Genomic DNA, 26,000 nt, shown 5'->3' with positions numbered 1-26,000 from the left:
TAATATCTATTACCAAATGTATGTCTGTTCTCATTTGAATTTATCATCCTATTAGGAAGGTAACTTACCTTAAAACCCCTTTTTGCTATTTTATGCAGTGACAAAAAAGCTTGTTGTTGATCGTTCACATCAAGCCAAATATAGATTGCACCATGGTTGCCAGCAGTTGAAGGTGTGTTGCCAGTCTCTAGGGCAGGCATAGGCAAGCCCGGCCCTCCAGATGTTTTGGGACTACAACTTCCATCATCCCTGACCACAGGTCCTGTTAGCTAGCGATGATGGGAGTTGTAGTCCCAAAACATCTAGAGGGCCGAGTTTGCCTATGCCTGCTCTAGGGCATCTCATCCATCTTATTCATTTGATCAGTTAAAATGGGTTCACGTTGAAATTGTGGCTTGCATACAGGACTTGTATTTGAGCTTTTCAGTGCTGATGTATAAACATCTCAGAATCTGGCCGAATCATAGTTCTCAAACACATGTACACTGACTTGGTGAAAGACACTCTACGCTATGGGTGCCACATGGGCACCTGAGACCAAAACATGACCTTTAAAGAGAAGTACAAACCTATAAGGAACAGGTTGGATTCTCTTCTCTGAGCTGGTAGACCATCAGCCAAAAGCATCTCTGCCTACTCCAAACTGAGCTGGTGATTGTTGTTGGTGTGTCATTCTTCAGAATAGGAAGGGCTTCAAATACTAATAGTTGCTTTATTTTTATTTAGTCTGCAGAAATATAGTGAACTATGCCCAAAGTATTATTTGTACTAAAGTGCAAATTTTTGGGGGGGAAACCCCAACAGCCGTGTTGTAGCAGTCACATTTATGAGATAGATGGCTTAGGAAAAGTGTCAAGGAGATTGTCTGTTAGAAGAAAAAAGCATACATGGCCTCATTTCGCATTTATGTTGTTCTCATGCCAAATCCAGGAATGGATTTTTTAAAAAAGCCTGGGCTTAAAGAGCAGTTTTCAAATGAAAAGGAGAGTCAACAATGCAAGTTGTAGGTGGTGGACCTCACCAAAATCAGGTATGCTGCAGACAACATGCATGAGAAAAGGGGTGGTGGTGTCTCCAATGACTCAAGGGAACCATACCACAAGCAGTAAAGAAAGATTTTACACACACTGGAGAGAAAAATAAAAAAGGTTGGTGGTTTTTCATTTTACATTTTATTAGTTTGTAGTACATCCCAGAAGCAAGCTAGCATTAAGTGCTCTAGTGCTACAGAATGCCAAATAAACAGCCTCTTGTAAATAATAATAATAATAATAATATTATACTGTATGAGGTTTTCTAATGTTATTTTTTCCACAACAATCATGTTTTATGCATATTAAAACCGCCACAAATGTTGGCAAAACATCTGTATTCTTTTTTCAAAAAATGAGGTTTGGTTAAGCCAAATCTCTAAGAGATCTCATCAGTAAAGAAATTTGACTGGAATAATATGGCTGATAAATCAGGCAGTGGCAGATCCATCACTTTGTTGTAACTTTGCAAACTATCCCCAATATTTTCTTTAGTGCAATTGCTCATACCAGGCCTAAGCAGGTTGAAGATGTGGGTGGGAAAGTGAGTCCCAGGTATTATGGAGCAAAGGGGTGATGGGTGGCAAATGATGCAGGTATATGAAAAGCAGGACAGATAAGATTACCTATACAAGTATGTTATATTTTGGAAGTATTCTTAATGCAAGGTAGTATCCAGGAACTTTGCTATTCTTTTCTTCGCTTATGCTTAGGAAGTAACAAGCTGCTTCTAGACTGTTCTGATTTTTGCTTGGTCGTTTTCTTATCTGGGAAACTGTTGCTAAAAGAAAAGCAAAAAAAGAGAAAAAATTAATCTTAAAACTGAATGTAACAGAAATGGATAGTAGTTATCTTAAGACTTATGAGTCATAAATACAGTGTAGTCTCTGTAAAGATCAAAAAGAATTTCTCCCCATCTTCAGCTTATCGCATCTACATTATGGGCAAAGGCTGATTAAAATAAGGCAATATTAACATAGCCAAAGGTCAGAAGAAACCACTCAGGATTCTCTAATCCAGCCTCCTGCATGCAGCTCAGATATTTATTACAAAAATCAAATTCACATACTTGAGTTTAGCTAAAGCATTCATTATTGAAGGACATCCAGTTCTGATTTTTAAGACTAAATCAGGGAGAACTGAGCAACCCCTCTGTCTCAAAAGTTAATACCCAAAGAGATCATTTTGTACAATTTTTTTAACATTCAATTTCTTTATTATACGACACTGCAGGCCTTATTAAGCCATCTATACTGATGTAGGAGAGAAACCACATGTGGTTGTTTTATAATGGAGATGATGAGTTTGTCCTAATGAACAATACAACAATTTTGAGGGTGCCTGACGGGAGTCATGCAGCCAGTATTGTATCTTTTGGCTTTCCCAACAATGGATCCGGACAGGCGGTTGGAAATACATCATCAAAGTGGGGATTTGAACAAAATAGCCTTAAGCAATAAAAGCTTATGCCCTAACCTCATGCTGTGTCTTTTCAAACATTAACAGTAATCTGAATGTATAATATATGGGGGGGAAAGAGAAAACTCAAAATCTACAGATGCTTTCAGTCTCCTGCCGTCCAACCAAGTAAAGTTGTATCCAACGTTAATCACAGCAGATGCATTAAAATTAAAAGTCTTGACTAACTGAGGTCCGTTGACTGCTATGGGTCTACTTTGAGAGTAGAACTGAGTTGGATACAACGTATGGTCCCAGTGCTAATCAGTAATGTGTCGAAAAGGCAGGAACAAAGTTATAAGAAGATCAGATAAATGCATTAAAAAAAAATCTGAAAGGTTAAGAAAATGGTAAAATGTTGCAGAAGTGGAAATGTTAAACGTGATAATGAGGATCAGAAATGGGCAAGCACAGATACAGGGCCTTATGGGGAAACGGCTCCCCCTTTTAATATTACATAAATATAGTAGTGACATCTCGTAACATTTAATTTGAAAAGGAATTTCTGCTCAGTCAGAAAAGGTAATTACATTTTCTCCCATGGTAGGATAAAAACCTCAGATTTCAAAATGTAAAGTGCTACTATAAATAAAGGCTACTATTGGAAAGCCAGAAGACAACAGGAGTGAATGCTGAGGAGGAATTTAAAAAGATAAAAGGGTATATTGATCAAAGCCCAAAAATCTATACACAGTCTGCTATAGTGCTGTCATTTTGAAATGTATTATATTCATTTATTTAAGACGCAGGAAACATGAGGCCCACTATTTTACCTGGCCCGTAGTACTATTGCCAGGCCCGGCCCACTCTTCTCAGGCCACAGCGCTCACCAACCGTGCACCATGCCCTCCTCGACTGCTTTCACCTGACTGGAATGTGCCCCTGAACTATGATAATGTCTCTTTCTTAACTGGCTAAAGAGGTAGGTAGGCAGGCGTCTGTAGAAACCTTTGACATTTTCATGGCTGGAGCGTAGCCCACTGTAGAAAATTAAGAGTCACATCCAACAAAGTGCTTGATTTTCACTGGCATGAGATGCCTGGAAGGCTGACCATGAGAAAATGAGGCCTTTCGCTGAAAAGGGTTCCTCACCCCTTAAATATTTTATATACTCAAAATATATAAGGATTTAACTTACGGGGGTTTTAAATTTCCAGTGCACCTTCACAGCAAGTGAAAGCCTCATGCTTTCACTAAGACCTACAGAACTATCTTATACTGAGTCGCGCTGGTGGTCCATCTTGCCTAGATGCCACAGCCACAGAGTTCAGCAGCTAATTGTATATTTAATAAATATCTTTCCTTTCTGAGAGCCAGTGTGGTGTAGTGGTTAAGAGCGGTAGACTCGTAATCTGGGGAACCGGGTTCGCGTCTCCGCTCCTCCACATTCAGCTGCTGGGTGACCTTGGGCTAGTCACACTTCTCTGAAGTCTCTCAGCCCCACTCACCTCACAGAGTGTTTGTTGTGGGGGAGGAAGGGAAAGGAAAATGTTAGCCACTTTGAGACTTCTGAAGGGGAGTGAAAGGCGGGATATCAAATCCAAACTCTTCTTCTTCTCAGCACAGGACCCAAGGCAGCTCACAGCATAAATGAAAACAGATACAACTAAAACACACAAATATTTTTTTAAAAGCAATTAAATAAATAACCCTATTAAAAACACCACTGAAAACCCTCAAAGTGCACACACATCCACACACACAAGTGCAACACCCACCCTCAAGATGACCTTGTCACAACAGCCCATTAGTGGCCTGCCGGTGAAAAGAAAGCAAAGCCTGGGCCAGCCTAGCCCCCCCTGGAATGGAGTTCCACAACCTGAGAGCAGTCCCCAAGGAGGCCCTCTCTCATGTCCTCACCAAATGTGCCTGTGAAGGTGGTGGGGCTGTGAAAAAGATCTTGAAGTCCAGAGGGAGTTAAGGCCCTTCCAATATGGTTCAATGTTCAACCAGACTCAAGAGTCTGCAGCTAAGGAAATGGAACAGGTCCAAGGCTCCGAGTTTGCTCTTGGAAACTGGGAAACCCCTGAGCCTAAGGCCAACTGACAGGAACCCACAACATACATGTATGTAGGCATACATAATTTTATTTGCATGCCACCTTTCTATAGTTCAAACCGTGATCAAGAAGCTTACATGAAAACTTAAAAAACTTACAAGAAACTTAACAAATGCCAGAAAGATCAATAAACATCAAAATTACAGAAGCAAAATAAACAATTTCCACAGATTATATATAATAATATCTAACAAAAATACAAAAATGAATAACAGCCAAAAAAAACCCTGCCCTAAACAATATCCCAGTCCAAGAGTTCAGTAGCCTCAGGTTTTTGTAGCTGGAGTCAGAGTCCTGCCTTCCCAGGCCAGGTGGAAAAGGCCTGCAAGGCAGGGAAGAGGTCTTCCAGGACTCACATCCAAGATGGTCTCTGGCCTCTTCAGCAACCTGCCATATCACCAGGGCCCTCATGGGTGCCTTTCCCTGAGCCTGAGGAAGTAAATGCACCCCACGGTGCCTCACCAGGTCAGGTGTGAGGTTATAGAATGCAACAGGGGGTGGAGTGCTCATCTTCAAGTCAAAGGGTTGGCGCTTTAAGAATCTAGGTTGCCACAAGGAGCGGAGGAAATGCTTTAAAATGCTCAGTCTGCTCTCAACCTTCATTGGAGCACATTGCTTCCTTGGAGCTATCCATGGTCCTGCAACTCTTGATCTGCCTTAGCCCATGGGACCCTGCACCAGGTCGGTGGCAATGTACTCTGAAAGGCAACAGTTTCAGTGGTAGCCAATGTGATGCCCTCCCCAGTTGTTCTTGGACTACAACTCCTATCATCCCAAACCTTTGCTGATAGTGGCTAAAGCTGATGGGAGTTGTAGTTCAACAGTGTATCTAGAAGGCACCATGGTGACTACCTTCTTTTAAGTCTCAGAGAGTGGTCTTTCCAGATCCTGCTTTTCAAGGGCACTTTAATTAGAGAGGTTGGACCTCGTACATATTCGATACATATTCGATACATGTGCTATCATTTAGCTCTGGCTCCTCCCTGTGACACAGGGAGCTACTTGATTATATGCCAGAATAAAAGACCATGTAGCTCAGCTGCCACTTTCAGTGGCCTCAGGCAAAGTTCTTTCAAATATCTGTTCTTCCTTTTATGTCTCATTTGTCCATGGCTAGGGACATTCCCAAATTAGTCCTCCATTTGTATCTCACCTTTCCTTCAATGCATTCAAGGTTGTTGAGAACAAGCTGCTAGGGAACATACAAATAACCGGAGGTACTCTAGATGCAAATGGTTACGGAGATCAGATCAGTAGCCATTCTAATGACTGGGACCTGATGACGTGAATGAGGCTCTTTTGCCTATCCATCCCACTACTTGCTCCCTCAACCCCTGCCCCTTCTGGCTTGTTCGTACAAGGCGGAAAGGCTGACAGAGTGGGCTCATCAGGTGGCCAAGTATCACTGAGTGAGGGGGTGGTCGGCACCACTTTGAAAGAAGCAATGGTGCACGTGCTCCTGGAAAAGGAACCTTCCTGAACCTGAGATATTTGACAACTACCACCCAGGTGCTAATACCCTCCCCCTTTTAGGAAAGGTGCTTGAAGCAGTGAGCGTAGTTCAGCTGCAGGCATTGGGAAAAAAACCTGGACCTGTTCCACTCTTCTTTTCTACTGCCAGGTAAGGGTGTTGAGATCACCACGTAGAACCCAGTTAGTTCTGCCACAGCCTGGTGATCCAGAGCAGGCTTTCATATTGATGCTCCATCAGCTTTTGGAGACACAACTGCTTAGGCAAGCATTCCCCTGATCTCCTGACATGCTTTGTTTTCATTGCTGCTTTAACTCTAAAACTCGATGTTTCAGCTGGCTTGTTTTCTTGAACGTTTTCTATGTGCATGCTTATTTTGATGTTTTGATGAAATTATTTCATTGCGCATTGCAATTATGTGTCTTTTGTAACTGGTTTTTATACTTATATACCATTTAGAAGCCATCTTGACAAGCGGTATATAATTGAATAAATAATAAGATGGCAGCGCTAGCAACAATATCTGGTCTCACATTCTGTACAGTAATCCTAGGAGTCTTTCTGGGAGCTCCCTCCCGAAAGAGGTCTGCCCCATCCCCTTTTTAACAGCCTTTTTTAAGTTGATGAAAACCTTCCTTTTAGATCTTAAATGACTGATATATTGAATTGGTTTTAGCTGTCTCGGGTTTCTATATAATTTTATTACTGCTGTGTGCTTTTCTCCCTTTTTTAGTATTAGTTTATTAAGTGAGGTTTCAAAATGTTAATTGATGGTTTCACCTCTGATGGTGGGTGTCCTTGTGCTCATCTGAGGAAAGGCGACTGTCTGAAGTGAATAAACAAAGTTTCCAAAAATAATTTCCTTATCAAATAATTGAAACCGATTGCAGAGCTATAACATCCAAGAGAGCCATGAAGTGTACTTACACTAGAGAAAGAGAATCTTATTCAAAGAAACTTAACAGTCCCTGAGATTACTATCATTTCCCTGTTACCAAGTGGACAGGCAACTATGGACTCACGAGCTCCACCATATGATTCTTCTCATTGCTAACTATTATTTTATAAGAACAGTTTTCACACACAAAATACTTTCATTTTGCTCACCATTAAAATGCATGTTTCCATACCAGGGCTGAAGTTCAACATTTTACTCAATGAACTAGGAGAAAATTATATTTGCACAGAAATATAGAGCGTTGTTGTTGTTGTTGTCATACACTAGAAAAATGATTGTGAAATGTATGGCACTTATTGCTAAGTGAGACAACTTCTTAAATCTGCAAGCCAGTTTCCAGGAATCCAACATCACAGTTTATACACCATCTCAGTTCTACTGCCAAAGGTTGCGCAGGCATCCAGCGTAGCTGTGCCAGACTGGATCACATCAAATTAACACGTAAAGCACTAACTATGCATAATCCCAGAAGGAATGTCTTCCTTTATGGTCACTAATTCCTAGCACATGGTTGCTTCTTCAACTGCACGACAGTAATTGAACAAGACAATAAAAATTGGACAGAAAACAGAAATCACTGATCTGAAAGTCTAAACATGGCATTTCCCCAAATCAGAACTGAAAAATAAATTTGCTATTTCGTGCTAGAGAGCTGTTGTACACCTTGGTGCATAGCTTGGATAAACACGTGAAACAGTGGAAGATGAGTTCTAACAAGAACTCAAAATATGCATCAAACTTTGCTACAAAAGTTGCTCAGCTAAAATAAGCGATGCAAATGCTCTACTAATGAAACATATAATTGCTGATGTGCTAATAAGTATGATTTTTAAAAAAATAAATAAAAAGTTAGGGTGTGAGTCAATGTGAGTTCTATGGAAATCAATAGACACAATAACTTTGAGAAAATTAAATTAGCCACAGGTTAGAGGGAAAGGAAGGCTTTCTGCGTATACCTGTAGATGATCTCCTAACCATTCATGCAATTCTCCTTTTCAAGAGATCTGCAAGTGCTTTTCTATGGTGACAGAACTATCATGTTATTTATTTGAACAGAACTACAGCATCGGCAAAAGCCCATTTTACACAATGGAAATAACATGTATCTCTCCGCTTCCTGGAAGAAGCTGGTAGCCCAGAATCGCTCCCAGCTCAAGAAGAAAAACATGCAAGTGAATGAAAAATAGATTTCTACAGCCTGCATCACAATTATTTTATAAGGAAACCAATCTCTCTTAATTTTAAGTTATTTCAAACTTTCTTCCTTTATTTTTTTCTGCCAATGGATGGGGACTTGTTTGCTGTAACTTCTGAAACTTTGTGACAACCACTGGGAAAAAGTCATGACCCACCTGATGAAGACCAATTATTTAGAGCATGAGACCCTCACAGTCATGCTTGTTGGAGAAACATGAGAGGGCCTTCTTGGTGTCTGCTCCCAGACACCAGAATTCCCTCACTTGAGAAGCTCCTTGCTTTTCTTTTAATTTAGAACAATGATTTTCTTTATCCCAGACTGTGGAGCCAGCTCGCTCTGAATGTCCTTCAGCTCTTAAATACGAAGTATGCCAATAAAACTGGATCTTTGGCTGATGAAAATAAATAAAAGACTTAAGCACACTGAGCTCCAAAGAAATAAACTCACCCCAGGTCTTAGTAGGTCAGGATCATCTTCCAGGTTGTGGTTTCCCTGTGCAAATTCTGTCCTACTTCAGCATCACCAGGACTAACTTTGCAGACAGTGTTTTGAACCCAGTTTGAATTGCATTTCAAATTCTGATTAGTCACAGAGATGGATAATGTTATATGTGCACCAAGCCTGCACCCACCAGGATTCATCATGTCACATTTGAATGGATCCTGAAATTTTTCATGAGACAACAAACCAGGGTATAGTGGATAATCTTCCCCCTGACATATCAAAATATATCGCAAAGGTCCTTTAGGTCTGTCTCTCAGTTCTGCCTAACAAAGGAACCTATAATAACAAGAAAAAACATGGCACTGCTACTACATCCACTAGAGTCTACAGAATAGCTGGAATGTTTTTTTATACACAAAAAGGGACTTCTGTTATTGCTGCTAGCTTAGCTGTCCAAGTAAAATGTGTCATCAAAGTAAAATTATAAATTGCCTTTAGTAGCAACACAAGTTGTTTGATGAACTACTTACAAAATAAGCTGTTCTCTAAAAATGACTGCTGAAAGCTAAAATATTTGCACTAAAACATGTTGCATTAGCAAATAGGTGGGTTGCTTCTTTTGGTGGGGGAGAAAGAGGAAGAGGAAAGAGAAAGAGAGAGAACCATAGGAAAACCTTACAAGGCAAATCCATAACAATCCAAGAAGCACACACATGCATACTTCCTGTGGCTACAACTGCCCTCCAAAACGAAGGGTTATCTTTCATATAAGCAAAAGTCTGGTAGAATTTCAGCTACGACTGAACTGGAAAGTAGTATTTAAGCATTGTAGCAAAACTACCAGAAGCTTTATAATGAAATGCTTGCTTTAGCTGAGTTTTCTGAATATCTCTGAATAATTCTGTTCCAAAAACCATTACATTTCAGCTTCAATGTCTGAACATTTCCCATTGTTTGTGAGTCACGATTTTTATTTTTGTTTCTTATTTTTACTACCAGCAAAGAAAATACAATTCCAAGAATCAATTTTGTTGGGATTTTAATTTTACCAAGGAATGCGTCCTTGAAATAAAAACCTGGCTGATGGTTAAATAAAGGAAAAACACACAGCTGTCTGATGAGCATTTTGAATTTGATTCACATTTTCATTTTATTCAATTGATGATAAATTGTATGGCCTGGAAAATCTCAAAATGTTGTATGCATTTAAATTCCTTGATGTGCCCAGCCCTGAAATTTACAACACAGCAAAATCAAATGATGTAAAAATAAGTCCAACAATAGGATTTTTCAAATGTCACTAAAACAAACATAAACCCTGCACCAACTAAATTAAACCTTCCATAAATCCACTGCCCTTCTATCCACTAGAGAGCAGGGATAACTAACATGGTGCCCTCCAGAATTTGTGGACTACAATTCCCGTCATCCCTGACCATTAGCCATGCTGGATGGGAGTTATAGTCCAACAATATCTCTAGGGGGCACCATCTTGGCTACCCTGCACTAGAGAAACAGACTAACTACATGGGAATCAGGTCCAAAGAGATCAAAGCAAGTAGGTTAGGAAAGAATAATAGATTCTGGCAAATATTCATGGTAAGACTTGGGGAGGAAGCAAAGTACAAAAGTTGCAGTCACACTGGACAGCTATCTTCTCCTATGCCACCAACGAAGATCAGAATGAAGGCAAATCTGAAGACAAAGATGGCAAACTTAAGGAGCGTTCTTTGTTGATGTTAAATCTTTGCACGGTTTACAAAAGAAGAAGAAGAAAATAGGGTGGGTACAAGATAGCTGTTTATTCCCAAAGGAGACCCATGTAACCAATTTACATACTGACAAAGATGGGGCATAAAATCCAACTAATCAAAACTGTAACAATCCTCAGATTCTCACCATTTCATCCTATTAGTTGCATTATGATAAAGCAGCTTTGAGTGCCCTGTGAGACATTTTCCACTGTAAGAACAGGATGCTTACTTTACTCAAAGGATCACTGGCCTGATCCAGTAGGTTCTTCTCATGTCCTGTGAGTGCTTTAGATGAGTGCATTCCAGTCTTTGTCTACAAGGTATGGAGCATTCCCTCAAGCTAACTAACTGTTAGAATCACTAAGTTAAAATCCGCCCCCCTTTTGCAACGAGGTGTGGAGAACTAAGACTGATGTTGGCTTTTCAGATATAGCTTTTGGAAGCCTAGTTTTGCATGCAGGATCTAATCTAGATTACCTGTGATGTCTACCTCCTGGATAGCTTGTATCTATTGAAGGATCTGGAAAAAATCAAGAGGGATTTCCCTCTTCTGCTTACTACTACTTACTTCTCTTGGTTTCTTTGCTCCGACTCTAGAACTGCCTCTGGGTGCAATGGCAGTCATCTATTTAACACACACCAGTTTGAAAATGTTTGTAACAAGCACTTTTTGTGGAGCCTTCTGGGCATAACACCTTGCTCCAGACAGTGAAGAGAAGCATTTGCCTAAAGACTTGTGAAATGTTCTGCTTTCTTATTCTTTTTACAAGTTTTAGAACTATTTGCTTCCTTTATGTCTTGATGCCAAAGGGACCCAGATTTCCTTTAAAATAAACTCAGTATTACTTTTTAATTGCATATTCTGCCTTGGGGTTTTCCGAGCAATTCTGCACTGACGCCATCCAGATATTATTCATGTATCCAGTCTGGTACAGTCTGGAAGTATCATGCACGCTAGACTGATATACAGAAAATATTAGGGTTTTTATTATATTTATTTTTTACACGAGAGGCTTTTTGGAGGCTTTCCTGCAGCCTCTGAGATTTTCATTTTTAGGAAATTAGGTGGAAGGACAGAAAGGTCAGGGAGAAAATCCAGTTTCATCACCAACAACACTGCCACCGTCTTCTAAAGCATAGGGCATTTTCTAAGCCCTAACCAAGATTAACAGTTAAAATAGTCCCTGCCCACGAAATCACAATCTAATAAAGAGAAAGGGAGAAAGTAATGGAAAGGGGGAAGAAAGCAAACAAATTCAGGTCCCTGTGCTTGAAGCTAGATAACATCAGCATCATGATCTGGTCAGGTGGGCCTTCCTGCATGTGCTTAGTCCTCTATCAGCCCTCAGCCCTCTGGCTAATGCCAGAATCCAGCTCCGAGGTCCCAGGGAGAGTGGTTGCTGGGGTCAAATGTTCTTTCTGGAAGGGTGGGGGAATCAAGCTCCCAGCTGCTGTTCCTTCTCTGGCCAATGGATGGCGGCCAGGCTAATATTCTTACCACTGATGTCCTTCCTGAGAGCAAGCCACCCATTAGCCCTTGGGCCCCTGATGATGGAAGAGGCCAGGATGTCATGGATCCTTCAAAACTGTGTTTTTAGATAACAGGCATTTCATCTCTTAGCACAGCCACAGAAATAAAGCCTCATTTTTGTGTTCTCTGTGCTCCTCTAGCAAAACAGAATTTTTGCATCTGCTTACAGTTGATGGCGATCAAGTTCTGAAACTGGATTAAATTAGTGGTTTAATCCAGTAACAAAGAAGTACTCCAAAGTAGTGTTGAACTGCCTATGGGAGCAGACAGGGGAAGCAAAACATGTCAATCATGAATGCAGTTACCTTTTGCTAACTTAAAAAAAAGAAGAGATGGGGGCCCTAAGAAAACTGAGCAAGGAGAAAAGTGGCAGAGAATAGAAGCCACAGCCAATGCATTGAAAGGAAGGGGCAGTGCATGTGTTGTCCTCTAGATTTTGTGGGGCTACATCTCCTCTCATCCTTGGTCACTGGCCATGCTGGCTGCAGTTGGTGGGGTCCAACAACATCAGAAGGGAAGTATGTGGGTTACCACAGCTGTAAGGGGGCAAAATGCCAGTCCGTGTGACAAAATCATGCAACCGTTTCCCCACCTTCAATTTTCTTATTGTGATAGACACATGAAGTTGGCTATTAAAGGGAGATGCAGGGCTACCTGCAGGATTTATTCAAGGCTAGCAGTTGGAATCCAAACTGGAATCACAGTTTGACAGTGTACTGTAGGCCTTCAAAGAAATGCACTCTTTTGCAGCTCTTAAACTCTTCTTTAATGCTTAAACTAGAAACTGCTCTCCTCAAAACTTCCTCTATTTTTGGTCTGCATTCGCGCTCATTCCAAGGGTCTGGAGCCAAGCAAACAAGACATTTGCCTACTGTGTTCAATTTACTGGCATCTTTTGTGCTTGTCGAACTACCAACCCTCTCCAGTATTTTGCTTACGTAAGTCGCAACAGCAGCCAAAAAATTCGGATCTAAGATTATCTCCCCGCCCCTCACCAAGGGAGATCATGTCTGACATCAAATCGATAAAGCTAAAAATAATTTTTGACACATAGCATGGATAGATGGTAAAGGTAACTAATTCTGTATCTGAATGTGATGTTTGGAGAAAAACAAGACAATTGATTTTTTACTCCAACTTTTTTAAAAAAACAACTAACTTGATTGAACATTATTCCAATGGCACAGTTTCATTTGCTTTTTCCAAGAAAGCATCCACCGAGCATTCTTCATGGCAAGGAAGAAAATTATGTGGAGATTACTTTAGCATATTAAGAAGCCAGAAATATTTTTTTAAAAAAACTGGTTTTACGTAAACATCACTGAGCAGAGAAGTATGCTTTACAAATGCACAGAACAACATAACAAATATTTAGAAACCTACCCATCACCAGCCTGTGGGATTGACAATTTAGAATTTCATATTCTTATAAATGTATAAATTTAAATTCTTTTGTTTTGTTTCAGTCTTTTAGATTTCATTACCTGGTTTCGTAAGTGCTCTGGGGTGGGGATTAACTATAATTTGGGGATTTAATGATTCACCTTAAAGACTAGTAAAACAGAGATTTGTATGAATTCCCTCTCACCAGTGATAGTTTTGATATTGACATGGACACTATCACATCATAAAAAACCCCATCCGTTCTCCTAAGTCTCGAAAGAAATGCAAATGTCAGGCAGGCAATGACTCTCCTCAGCCAAAAATCTATGAATCTGAGTAGCCCAGCTACAGAAAAACAGGACTGTCCAAAGATTGCAGCACACAGCACTGAATCTCTCTGCTACCCCTTTAACTAGGTAAGGAGCTGGGCAGGCCAGAAGTGGAAAAGAGGCAAGACATGGGAGGGGAAGACTCAAGGCAAGGCTGTCAGCAGAAGAAAGGGGAAGCTGCTGACACAACACCAGCAGGTTCTTGGCAAAGGGAGTAGGAGTCTTGAGCCTGGGAGCACAGAAAGCACAAAAGAGGAAGGAAAGATCAGGTGGGTGCCTTTAGCACAGAAGAGATGGTCTGAAGTAAAGGAAGGGTAAAGAGCAGGGCTTGGGGCTTCGGTGGCGAGCTAGGAGAGGGAAGAACTAGGCAAGCTAGGTTTGGGGGGGGGCACTGGGTTATAAAAAACTTATAAACACAGAATAATGAAGAGAGTACACAAGCTTTGAGAGTAAAGGAGCCACAAGGAGGTTTCTGGATTAAATGCAGACTCTGGGACTGTCAGGATCCAGGGGATCTTGACATAGGGTTAAGAAACTCATCCCAGGACGGTTGGAGACATTGGGGGGGTGAGTGAGGGTTCAGCATTGACTGTAACCTATCTTTCAGCTATTGTCCCAACCTTTTCCAGTTCTAATTATGATTTATCATGTGCTCGTATATAGTAGTGGAAAGTAGTTTTGATCACTAAAGTAGCAAAAAATATATACAGCTATGGATTCTTATCTACAGTGCAAATATATTCTGGAAAATATCGTAAAAATATTGAGCACAGGCACAGAGGCATAGCAAGGTCAGGTGGTACCTGGCGGGGAATTTTTTTTGTCACCCCCAACACACATTGACAAGGGACGCAGGTGGCGCTGTGGGTTAAACCACAGAGCCTAGGGTTTGCTGATTGGAAGGTCGGCGGTTCGAATCCCCGCAATGAGGTGACCTCCTGTTGCTCAGTCCCTGCTCCTGCCAACCTAGCAGTTCGAAAGCACGTCAAAGTTCAAGTAGATAAATAGGTACCACTCCGGCAGGAAGGTAAATGGCATTTCCATGCGCTGCTCTGGTTCGCCAGAAGCAGCTTAGTCATGCTGGCCACATGACTCAGAAGCTGTATGCCGGCTCCCTCGGCCAATAAAGCAAGATGAGTGCCGCAACCCCAGACTCGGCCATGATTGGACCTAATGGCCAGGGGTCCCTTTACCTTTACCTTTTACACACATTGACGACTCAGGGTAGGCTTGGGAGTTGCAGGCAGGTGGCGCGGTGAATGTCACCTGCGGGTGCGTCGGCCACGACTCCCAAGCCTCCCCCGAGCTGTCAAAATGAAGGCAAAGCGGTGCAGCTCCCCCCTTCCCCCAATGGCTCAGGGTAGGCTTGGGAGTCGCGGATGGGTAGTGAGGCAAATGTCACCCCCCTCAGCGATGACACCTAGGGCGGTCCATTGCCCCACATCCCCTCCCTATGCCTCTGCATATGCAAACTGAAAAATACTGTTCTAAATTTGTGCTTAAAAATGTCACTCTATTAATATCGCTGTTTTTAGTCTTCGTGTATTTTAAAGTAAAATTGTTGTGTCATTTTATCTTTTTTAAAGTCCCGTGGCCATCCAAATAAAATGTTATGGTTCTTTCCAGTTATAATTTTTCAGAAAAAAGATTTTTCAACTATAAACTGAGGTCAGCCACCTCTGCAGGTCATTCACAAAGAAATAATGGATCACGTGGTGCTGCTTCCAGCAGGTAGTTCCAGTAAAACATATTAATATACTAAATGCATTGCTCTCCTCCAGAGATTCCACTTAACAGCCATTCAGAGAAGGAGCAGTCCACGCAATAACAACTGGAAAGGGAGGAAAAGCTCTGGCTCTTGTTTTGGAAAAGCAATTTTCACAGCTTTCTCACCATGGCCAACTGTGCATCACAAGCTCACAAGCTCTCAATCATGAGGGTGGGCAGAACATTGTGGCCACCTCTGAAACTTCTTTTGACATTGTAAATATCAAAGCATAAAGAACTGGAGAAAAGAAATGACCAAGAACTCATCTAAACCAGACTTTCTCAACATGGAGCTCTACAGATGTTGTAAGCTATATAGCCCCATCATACATCTGGAACATACCAGGTTGAAGAAGTCTGATCTAAACTTATATCCACACTGATATTTTCAATAGGCCAACTGGCATGATCTAGAGCAGAGGTTTGCAAACTGGGATCCAAGATTCATTCAGGTGATCTGTGGCATGTCTGTAAAATGCAATTAAAGATTATACAGCATCTAGCACAGCACATTCCAATTACTACAATGGGCAGAAAAGTGGTCCATATTACTGGAAAAGTCTGGGAACCACTGGTCTAGAACCACACAATGTAGTTCTATTAGTGAACCAGGTTTGACACTGCAAGCTGCTTGAATGGGAGACTTTACCTGGGCAAAAGAGTAGCATCCACCGTAGTTAATGAACAAAACCATTCACCTCCTTTACAGACTGAGGCTTCATCCTATACATACTTACCTGGGAGTAAGCCCCATTAAACACAGTGGGATTTACTTCTGACTAAACACACATGGGATTACAGTGCAGCCATCTTACATATTCTTGTAGAATGACTTAAATTGCTGCTGAAAGAAGTAATTACTTCCTCAGAGGATTAACATTTGTTAATATGGTCTCGGATGCAAAACCCTCATTTGTGTTCTCTCTTGAAACCACCCCATCCCTTAATATCCTTGAATAAGGGTGCTGCATTCTGCGTCATACTAGAGCAGATTGGATCAAAATGATTATTCTACAAAAGAACATTTCTGCCACACAATGGGAAAAGCAAAAGCAATTTAAGTTTTATGCATGCTTTCTGCCTAATTTGGTGTTGAGCAAACTACCTCCCAAGTGACGTTATTGCACTTCTAAATGTTATTAGCTACCATCTTCCAAACTGAATCTAACTGCCAGGTTCACATCAGCCTCGAAATCTTACTGACTTGGAGAGGATCTGCAAAGAGGAGTGTGACAAAATACCTCCTGAGATGTGTGCAAACCTGGTGGCCACCTACAAGAAACGTCTGACCTCTGTAATTGCCAACAAGGGTTTTGTCACCAAGTACTAAGGACAGATGGTGAAGCTGAGGCTCCAATACTTTGGGCACCTCATGAAAAGAGAAGACTCCCTGGAAAAGACCCTGATGTTGGAAAAGATGGAGAGCACAAGGAGAAGGGGACGACAGAGGACGAGATGGTTGGACAGTGTTCTCGAAGCTACCAGCATGACTTTGACCAAGCAGTGGAAGACAGGAGTGCCTGGCGTGCTCTGGTCCATGGGGTCACGAAGAGTCGGACACGACTAAACAACTAAACAACAACAAGTAAGTCATCTTTTGCAAAGGGAACAAATACTTATTTCACTCATTATAATGCACATCAATCTCTTTTAACTAGTTGAGTGCTGCAGAACCACCTCATCTATTTTCTTTGTCCACAATTAGGGAGTTTGTATATGCAGACTATAGAGAGAGCTAACATGAACACTGCTCAAATTGAAAGTCCCGCCCGCCCCCCCCCCCCCCGATGGCGAGACAAGATGGGAGAGACATGCTTTTCTTTTCTGATTTTCAAGATCGGAACTCTTTCACCACATTGCCCTTTCCCTTTCCTTACCCATTTCACACAGTACACAACAAGGAGGCTGCAAATTATCAACCATTATTAGCGTACAAGGACCTGGCAGTGTGAACCAGCCCTGATTGACACAGTGATGACTAACAACACATTCATCTCACAGTCGTGCCTGCACTGACAACACTCTCAAATGTTCCGCTTTATGCATTAACAACTAAGCTCCCCAAATGGCCTTGACAAGAGACGGGCAGCCCATGAATCTTCCATTCAGCTTCCACAAGAATACACCATCTGGAAAGGCAACCTGAAGAAAGGAAAAGGCACAGCATAATCCAGATACAAAGCAGTCTGTGGGAAATTTTATGCCTGCAGAGATTTTGAGGCTTCTCGTTTTGAATGAAGCAATGGCCAGGCTTCTCCCAAGGACCCCTTCACATCTGCCATCAACCCTGACCATTGTCCATGTTGACTGGGGCTCAGTTCAACAACATCTGGAGGGCACCAGGTTGGGGAAGATTCCGTTCAACAGCCTGTTTCCAAAAGCCACTAGCCAAATGGGTCTGGGAAGTCCACAAGAATGGCCTGAAGGACATCGACTCCTCCTGCTTTCTGCCACAATCCCACAACAACTGGCATTCAGGAGAATACTACTTCTGAAATCTGGAGGTCCCAGCTAGCAATCATGGCTGATGGTAATCAGAAGGCTTTCCTTTCATAAAGTTGTCTAATCTTTTAAATCCACCTAACCCCGTGACCATTGCCAACTCTTAGAACAAAGCCCTCCTAAAGCAGGCCACCTTTCGTAGTTCAGCAACCTACATCCTACAGTGGCTAACCATGTAAGCCCCCAAACAGAAGCTGAATGCCATAGTCATCTCCTTCTGTTGCTTCCCTGGAATTCTGTGGCACATAGCCTCTGAACAATGGATGTTCCATGTAGCAATCATGACTTATACTCCATGAATTAGCCTAGTCCTCTTTTAAAGTCGTCTGAGCCAGTGGCCGTAACCATACCATGTGACAGTGAGTGCCATAAAATGTAACATATACACAATTACTTTCCAGAGCAACAGAAAAATTTCTCCATTATCAATGTGACAGCCCTCCAAATAGTCCTTCAGCCACCATATTGCCTCTCTCTTCAGAAGGCTAAACATAGCCAGTTCCTATCAAAGTAATTTGTAGGATGCCAGCATAAGATAGCACTGGAATCAATTCATGGCCGGATTTAGGTTTGATGAGGCCCTAAGCTACTGAAGGTAATGGGGCCCTTTATATGTTCCGCTGTCCTTTGTCGACAACAAATTGTCACTGTTTTTTTGTGTTGAATATATGCTATTATGGTAATTTATGGACCTAATAGGTATCTAAAGCCATTTGCACATGTTGCCATGCAACCAATCCATGCAGAACGTAGGCACCCTACATACAGATATGAGCAAACCAGTGATATTTTAGGGAGCAGCCTAGCAGGCAGGGCCCATTACTTACATCATAGGAGCCTACACAACACAAAACACTGTTGATGTGTGTAGGTTTTATTTTATTTGTTTTTTATCTTATATTTTGGAAATGTACATCCAGGGTTTTTTCCTTTAATTTTTGGGGGGGCCTCCAAGAGAGTGGGGCCCTAAGCTATAGCTTGTTTAGCTTATACGTAAATCCGGCACTGTATAAATTGCTTGGAAGGCTCAGTTAACTTCCTCTCATAAAGGAGTACTAATTTATATTGAAGTTCACCAGTTATATTGAAGTTCACTAGTTGAAGCACCAGTTCAAGTTTCCCCATGGCTGAGGTACTACTTTCCGAAGCAGTTGCTTGTGCAAGTTCAAAAAGGTTTAAGAAGAACAGTATTGGGAATCTTCCGAAACTCTTTAGAGTACTTTGTAGGCCAACCAACCTCAGGCACTGGCCATTGAGGTGGGGCACAATAATTTGGTTTAAAAAAGCACCCCCTTCACAAGACATAACAAAGATCTGTTGCTTGGTGGAAGTCCAGGCATTTAGCAGTGGGTTATTTTTGTTTTGTTTTTTGGGGTTCAAGAGGATTTGTTGTAGTCTGCACAGAAACCTGCTCCTACTTCTGTAGCCACAGCTCCCTGTTCCTCACGGCAGAAGCTGGCCAATTTTTGCAATCAATCATTTTCACAGGAGAATGCTGCGACTGCAGCATCGGTGTGCCCAGATGCTCACCATGTATTCCCACATGGTGGGTTGCTGTTGTTGTTTTTAAAAGCACAAGCAAGTACTGAAATCCACAAGGACTATCTTTGTTGTACACCACCGACTGCTATCAGAGGGGAACATCATTCCTTGCTTTTGACTGATAAGCCTGCATCTATTATGACATCTTCCGAAATGGACGCAACAGATTTCCACTTAAGATAAGAAAAGGGAAATTCAGGTGCATTGATTTCAGTGGGTCTATGCTGATTAGATCTAGCATCTGAATACAGCCAATGATGATGACTTCGCAATGGCTGCCATAATGCATAGAGCAAAGTCAGTGTAACACTGCTCATATGTCCAGTCAGTGCTGGATCAGATAAAAGTGCACTTAGTCAAAGATTCCCCCCCACCAACTGTATCCAGTCAAATGGGAGCTCCTACACAGACTGTAAAGGTGATGGTGATAGTCCCCAGCAGCCGGCGTTCAGAGATATACACCTCCATATGTGAAGTTCTATTTAATTTGACATTCTTCTTTTTTTTTTTTACAAAACCTTTGAGACAGCTATCTCAGACTCAAACTCTGCTGTAATGTACCCTAATTATGTGGAACTTAAATAGCCACATATTCTTCCCATTACTTAACTATGTCTTGATTTCTCCCTCTTTTGTCTACTCCAGTATAGCAGTTTGATATACTATTAAAAGATAATTCTATGGAAAAGAGAATTCCAACACCAGTTCACTGTTGAACCTCTACAAATTGATCTAGATAGGTCACTACAGAAATAATTCCAACAGGAAAGAACCGACTCCTTGGAAAAACAGGGTCACTCTGTTACTACATTATTCGAGCTGGATAGAATTCAAAAAGTGCCCCGGAGGTCATGCGCTGCAAAGTCAAATGCTCCCAAGTTTGCTACGTAGGTCATTTGGCTTTGCTGAGAAGTTGGGAGATTATCTGAAGAGTTGGTTTTATTTGAGAAGCCCAGCCTGGGATTAAATATGTTAAGGCAATTTTTCTACAACAATGAATTAACTGTCCTGATCAGAGAGCTTAATTTTCTTTGAAGAGCAGCCAGATTAATGTACAGTGATTACAAGAATCTGGAGCCTGTCCAGCCCATGCCTAAAGAAATTAAGCAATGTCTCTTCATGTGTGCTTTGCTTTAAAAAAGACATTTTAATTTATTGCAGCTATGTTAATTGTTACAATTAAAGGCATAACGTGTTTAGATATGCTTCTTCTTTTTCTTTGGTGATCACCCGTAGCAGATTAAGATTGTCTTCCATAAACATGGTTTTAACAAAGAGTCTGTGAGTGACTGTGGAGGCCAATTTTGGATCCACATGTCCTTCCACAGTGGGGACATTGGTTTCCAGGTGGGAGTTGATAACGGTGTGGATTTGCCAAGCATGCCTTCCTCCTAGCACGTTTTTCCCTTGTGTCATGAGTTCAAGTGTCTTCAAAGCCTATGATACCTTTGATAAAGGATATTCTCCAACTGGAGCGTTTGCAGGCCAGTGTTTCCCAGTTGTCAGTGTTTATACAACATTTTTAAAGATTTGCCTTGAGACAGCCTTTAAACCTCTTTTGTTGACCACCAGCATTACGCTTTCCATTTTTAAATTCGGAATAGAGTAGTTGCTTTGAAAGACAATCATCAGGCATCCGCACAACATGACCAGTCCAGCAAAGTTGATGTTGAAGAATCATTGCTTCAACACTGGTGATCTTTGCTTCTTCCAGTACACTGGTATTAGTTCACCTGTCTTCCCAAGTGATGTGTGACATTTTTCGGAGACACCGTTGATGGAATCTTTCGAGGAGTTGGAGATGGCGTTTATAAGTGGCCCATGTTTCACACACATATAGTAAGGTTGGTAGTACAATAGCTTTGTAAACAAGCATTTTGGTTTCCCTGCGAATGTCCCGGTCCTCAAACACTCTGCGCTTCATTTGGGAGAAAGCTGCACTCGCAGAGCTCAGGTGATTCTAGATTTTGGCATCAATGTTGGCCCTTGTGGAAAGATAACTGCCTAGGTAGAAGTGATCGACGTTTTCCAACATTACACCACTGAGTTGGATTTGTGGCACTGCAGAGGAGTTATTTTGTACTTGTTGGTGAAGCATTTTCATTTTTTGGATGTTGAGTGATAGGCCAAGCTTTTCGTAAGCTTCTGCAAAGATAATTAGGATGGTTTGGAGGTCATCCTCTGAACGTGTGCACACTATGTTGTCATCAGCATACTGAAGCTCTATGATGGAAGTTACGGTAACCTTACTCTTTGCTTTCAGCCTGCTCAGATTGAAGAGCTTTCCATCTGTTTGATATATGATTTCTACGCCAGTGGGGAGTTTCCCACCGACAAACTGTAGGATCATGGCAATGAAAATACTGAATAGAGTTGGGACAATAACACAACCCTGTTTAACACCTGACCCCACTGTGAATGGTTCACTTTGAGAGCCATTGTTATCTTTGATTGTTGCTGTCATATTATCACGGAGGAACCAAATGATGTTTACAAATTTATCTGGGCAGCCAGTTTTCAGAAGGACAGTCCACAGGGCATTACGATTTACAGTGTCGAAAGCCTTAGTCAGGTCACCAGGATGTCTAAGCAATGTTTCTTATACAGCGCACCTTCCCTCTTGGCAGTAAGCTTCGCCCCTCTGGAAAGATGAGAGCACACTGCAGGGCTGGACCTTAGCGCCTCATCTGAAATCAACATGGACGGTAAATACTACCAAAAGATATAGCTTGTACTGTAATCATGCAGCACTTTCTGCCACTAGCAACATGAAAATGAATTAATGAAGAGCAAGAATACTGTAGTCTTCTCCTGACAACCCCACTAAACTATGGATGATGGGGACAAAAATAATGACATTCCCAATCCAAAAAGCTTCATGCCATATAGATCTGAGCTCAGGGCCTTTGGAATTCAGATACAATGCAAAATTAGATTCCCAGCACAAAACACAAAAATCTCTCCTAAAACTATTTACTGTCTCCCTTTCTTAGGAAAAAAAACAAACCCAGAGGAGTGGCCTCTTGTTATCCGGAAATGTGCATGCTTAGGAGTCAGTTCTTGTTGCAGAACATTTGGACATGGAGAACATGGGACATACAACTTGTCCACATGACATACTGTGACCCTGAAACAACATCAGTCTCAATGCTTTTCTCCTGTAAATTCAGGATTACCTGATACAGATACAACCATATAAAATCAGGCTCAAACCCACTCTATTTGGAGTCGCAGACAATTTGTTTCAGTGTCTTTGTGTGAGTGGACACAATGCTTTCAATTCTTTTCCTGCCATGCTCGGAACTATTTCTGGTGCACTTCTGTATAGGGGAATATTTTTATTCTTTTGATACTTGAGATTTTGCCATTGCTTTCATTTATTTTCCTGCGTGCTCGTAGGGATGCACCAGGAACTTAGATGCTTGTGCCCGCACACACATATTTCTTTTGCACTCTCTGATTTGCACAAAATTAGAAAACTACACAAGCAAACTTACATCAGCCTTTGTGCTTTTGCACACTCCTTGGGCAGGGGCACTTTAAACAGAAAAAAGCAAGGTGAACATGCAGCTATTTTTGCGCATGCTCCGTTGGTACTTAATTGGTCTAAGAGAATCAACACATTAGAAGGCAGGGACAAAGATAAAAGGGAATATCTACTGGTATGAACAGGAATTACAAAAGTTGCTCTGCATAGACAAATTCAAATACATGCAGGAACGCACTAGTCTAGTTTTAATCCGACTGGAAAAAATGTCAATTAACAACTAAATAATGCTCAAATGTGAACAAGCCAATAGTTTCTTCTGCGTTCCGAGTCCAGTAGTAAATCAAAATAATCCCATGCACCTTGGCAGCAAATCGTAGCCAGTGAGCATGGGATGTGTACATTTTCCTGTTTCAGTTTGGGATAAAGAGGAACTTCACTTCTGGCTATGCTCAGAAACAAAATTTCCAGTTAAGCACTGCTTACTTCCACATTTTGCAAACTTGTTACTATAGGCTTTTTCCCTCCCCTTGGAAATGGGGGGGGGGCTGGTAGGCGAGAGGAGTATTCCAACTATTTTTTATTAGCTTTCCTTAATAATTCTAACCTCTCCAGGAAAAAAGAAAAAACACACTATCCCCCCCCCCCCAGTGCTCTTGGAAAACTGCAAAGGTTTTTCAAGGTTAGCTGAGGGGTGTTTACTCATCACTACACCAAAGATCAGAGTATACAGTGTTTATGCCACTTGAGGTTAAGAGTAGCTTATCAAACTCAGGAGTAAATGAAATGAAAAAAGAATAATTTAACAACTCTGCAACGTAATTACTTCATCAGTTATTTTAATTGACATACCCTGACAGCACTTACATTTGCTCATTTAGCAATCACCTTCTGAACCAGAGTCACTAAAATCTATTAGTCTTTAAGTGCAGTGATTCCAGACTATACAGTATAAATTGTGCTGATGACCCTTGTTGTAAGTTACAAGAGTTTTAAAAGGAACCTAAGCATAAAGGGAAATGTATGATACCCATTAGACAACCTACTTAACAAGCCAAGTTGGAAACGTGTTTGCATACAAGAGAGGAACCACTTTGTGGTTTGTTTTTAATATATAAAGAATGCTACTCTTTAATACATTTAGAAAAGTTTAGAGAAACTGAAAGGATTATCACACTCTTATGATGGATACAACTGCCCCATCAAATTAAAAAAAAAATGCAAATCTCATCTTCTGGGCAATAATCCAGATTCGATGTTCAAATCAAATAAAGTGGAATAGTAATAAAAGCAATTATACTTTTGAGTATTAATCAAAGGGTATTTTTCACAGAGGCATGCCACATAAATATGGGCCACGATCCAAAGTGCTACTTAATGTATACCTAAGGCACTTCTATGCACACACACAAAGAGGCAGTTGATTCCTCCATTTGGCTGCAGCTTTTTACACCACTGAATGCCACTCTGTGCTACATTGAGGAACAGCTTTTGGGGGACAAAAGGACTGCAGTGGAGATGTGAGACAGGATCTACAATGTCTTCTGAATTCCTGCCAAATACAAAAAAATGTCTTTTCTGATCACAAATGCTGTTTTCGTTATTAAAACATTACTGCAAATAAACAGCATTGGAGAAGAAAACAACAACAACAACCCAGGATGAAAAGACACCCTGTTGCCGGTACATGGAAACAAATGATACTGAAATAAAACATGGTGATATGCACATCTTTATTAGTATGTCCATAGTAAAATAGTAACAGCGCCTAATAGTTGCACTGTAGTTATATTCAATCCAGATAAACAAAAAACAATTTGCCAACCACCAAATTCCATGCACTATAACAAAAAGCGTCAGATATACCACTGTAAGACTGCTGGAAGTAAAAAAACAATTAATGACATGTAACTATTTCTGTTACAAAAACAATGAAGTGTCTTGCAGCACTTTATGGAAAAGCGAATTTCTTTATTATGGCATCAGCTTTTGTGAAATTTCACCAGCTGTATGATCATTTTTGTTAATTTATTATTACTTTTATATCCCTCCCTTTCTCTCAAAGGAGCCCAGGGCAGCGAACCACACAGAACATAGTAATAAAAACATCTTTAAAAGTATTAAAAACAGATTTGAAAATCTTAAAGCCACAACTCTCTCCATCACCTTTCCCAGAAAAATGGTATTTGTGGCTGAGCAACAACATCCCCACGCACACACCCAAAATAGAATATGCCGTTGTTCTGAGGATACAGTTCAGGGATGTTTCCAGCTCTTCCATACCCTAAAAATGTAGATTGCTGCTGAGAGCCCTGCTAAACCTGGCATTGCCATTGCCTGATTTATTCATGCATTATTATTGCCTGATTTATTCATTCATTGCCTGATTTATTCATGGTAGTAGTCTCAAGGCAGTAGAATGGCCCAGGTCTAAGTCACCAGATGAAGAAGAAGAAGAAGAGTTTGGATTTGATATCCCGCCTTTAACTCCCCTTCAGGAGTCTCAAAGCGGCTAACATTCTCCTTTCCCTTCCTCCCCCACAACAAACACTCTGTGAGGTGAGTGGGGCTGAGAGACTTCAAGGAAGTGTGACTGGCCCAAGGTCACCCAGCAGCTGCATGTGGAGGAGCGGAGACGCAAACCCGGTTCCCCAGATTAGAAGTCTATCACTCTTAACCACTACACCACACTGGCTCTCTGGAACTGGCATAGAACCATAGAATTGTAGAACTGGGAGGGACCGCGAGGGTAATCTAATCCAACCCTCTGCAATGCAGGAATCTTTTGCCCAATGTGGGGTTCAAACCCACAACCCCGAGATTGAGAATCTCAGGCTCTACTGACTGAGCTATTCAAGCATGGTGGGCAAATGCTGATGCTAATCACCAGCACCCCCTTTTATTTTTAATATTCAGTTCAGTTCAGTGCTGAGAAGGAAAGCACCAGGCAAAGCTGCAGTCCCCACCTTGATTTTTCCAGTCTCTGAACCCCACTGCGTTAGGATTCAGTGACATTCTGAGTAAAGGAAGCCACTGTGTCATCCAGTCTCCTGATTTTCTCTACTCCAGGCTGCCTGGGTAAGCTT

At 41.3% G+C, this 26,000-nt stretch overlaps 1 protein-coding gene across 2 annotated transcripts in view; it reads right to left on the bottom strand.

Moving 5' to 3' along the window:
• Positions 1–1,156: 1,156 nt before the first annotated feature.
• Positions 1,157–26,000, bottom strand: part of RAD18 (RAD18 E3 ubiquitin protein ligase) — a 104,946-nt gene continuing 80,102 nt past the window's right edge. For both annotated transcript variants that reach the window (XM_083724613.1, XM_083724614.1), the window contains one exon: positions 1,157–1,812. In XM_083724613.1, coding sequence (XP_083580739.1) covers positions 1,719–1,812 — 94 coding nt within the window. In that variant the 3' untranslated portion in view covers positions 1,157–1,718. The remainder of the gene's footprint in view (positions 1,813–26,000) is intronic.

This window comes from Podarcis gaigeae (assembly GCF_964106915.1).
Source record: "Podarcis gaigeae genome assembly, chromosome: 2".
Taxonomy (NCBI): domain Eukaryota; kingdom Metazoa; phylum Chordata; class Lepidosauria; order Squamata; family Lacertidae; genus Podarcis; species Podarcis gaigeae.
Note: the sequence above shows the minus strand (reverse complement) of the source record. Positions and strands in the feature narration are given on the sequence as shown.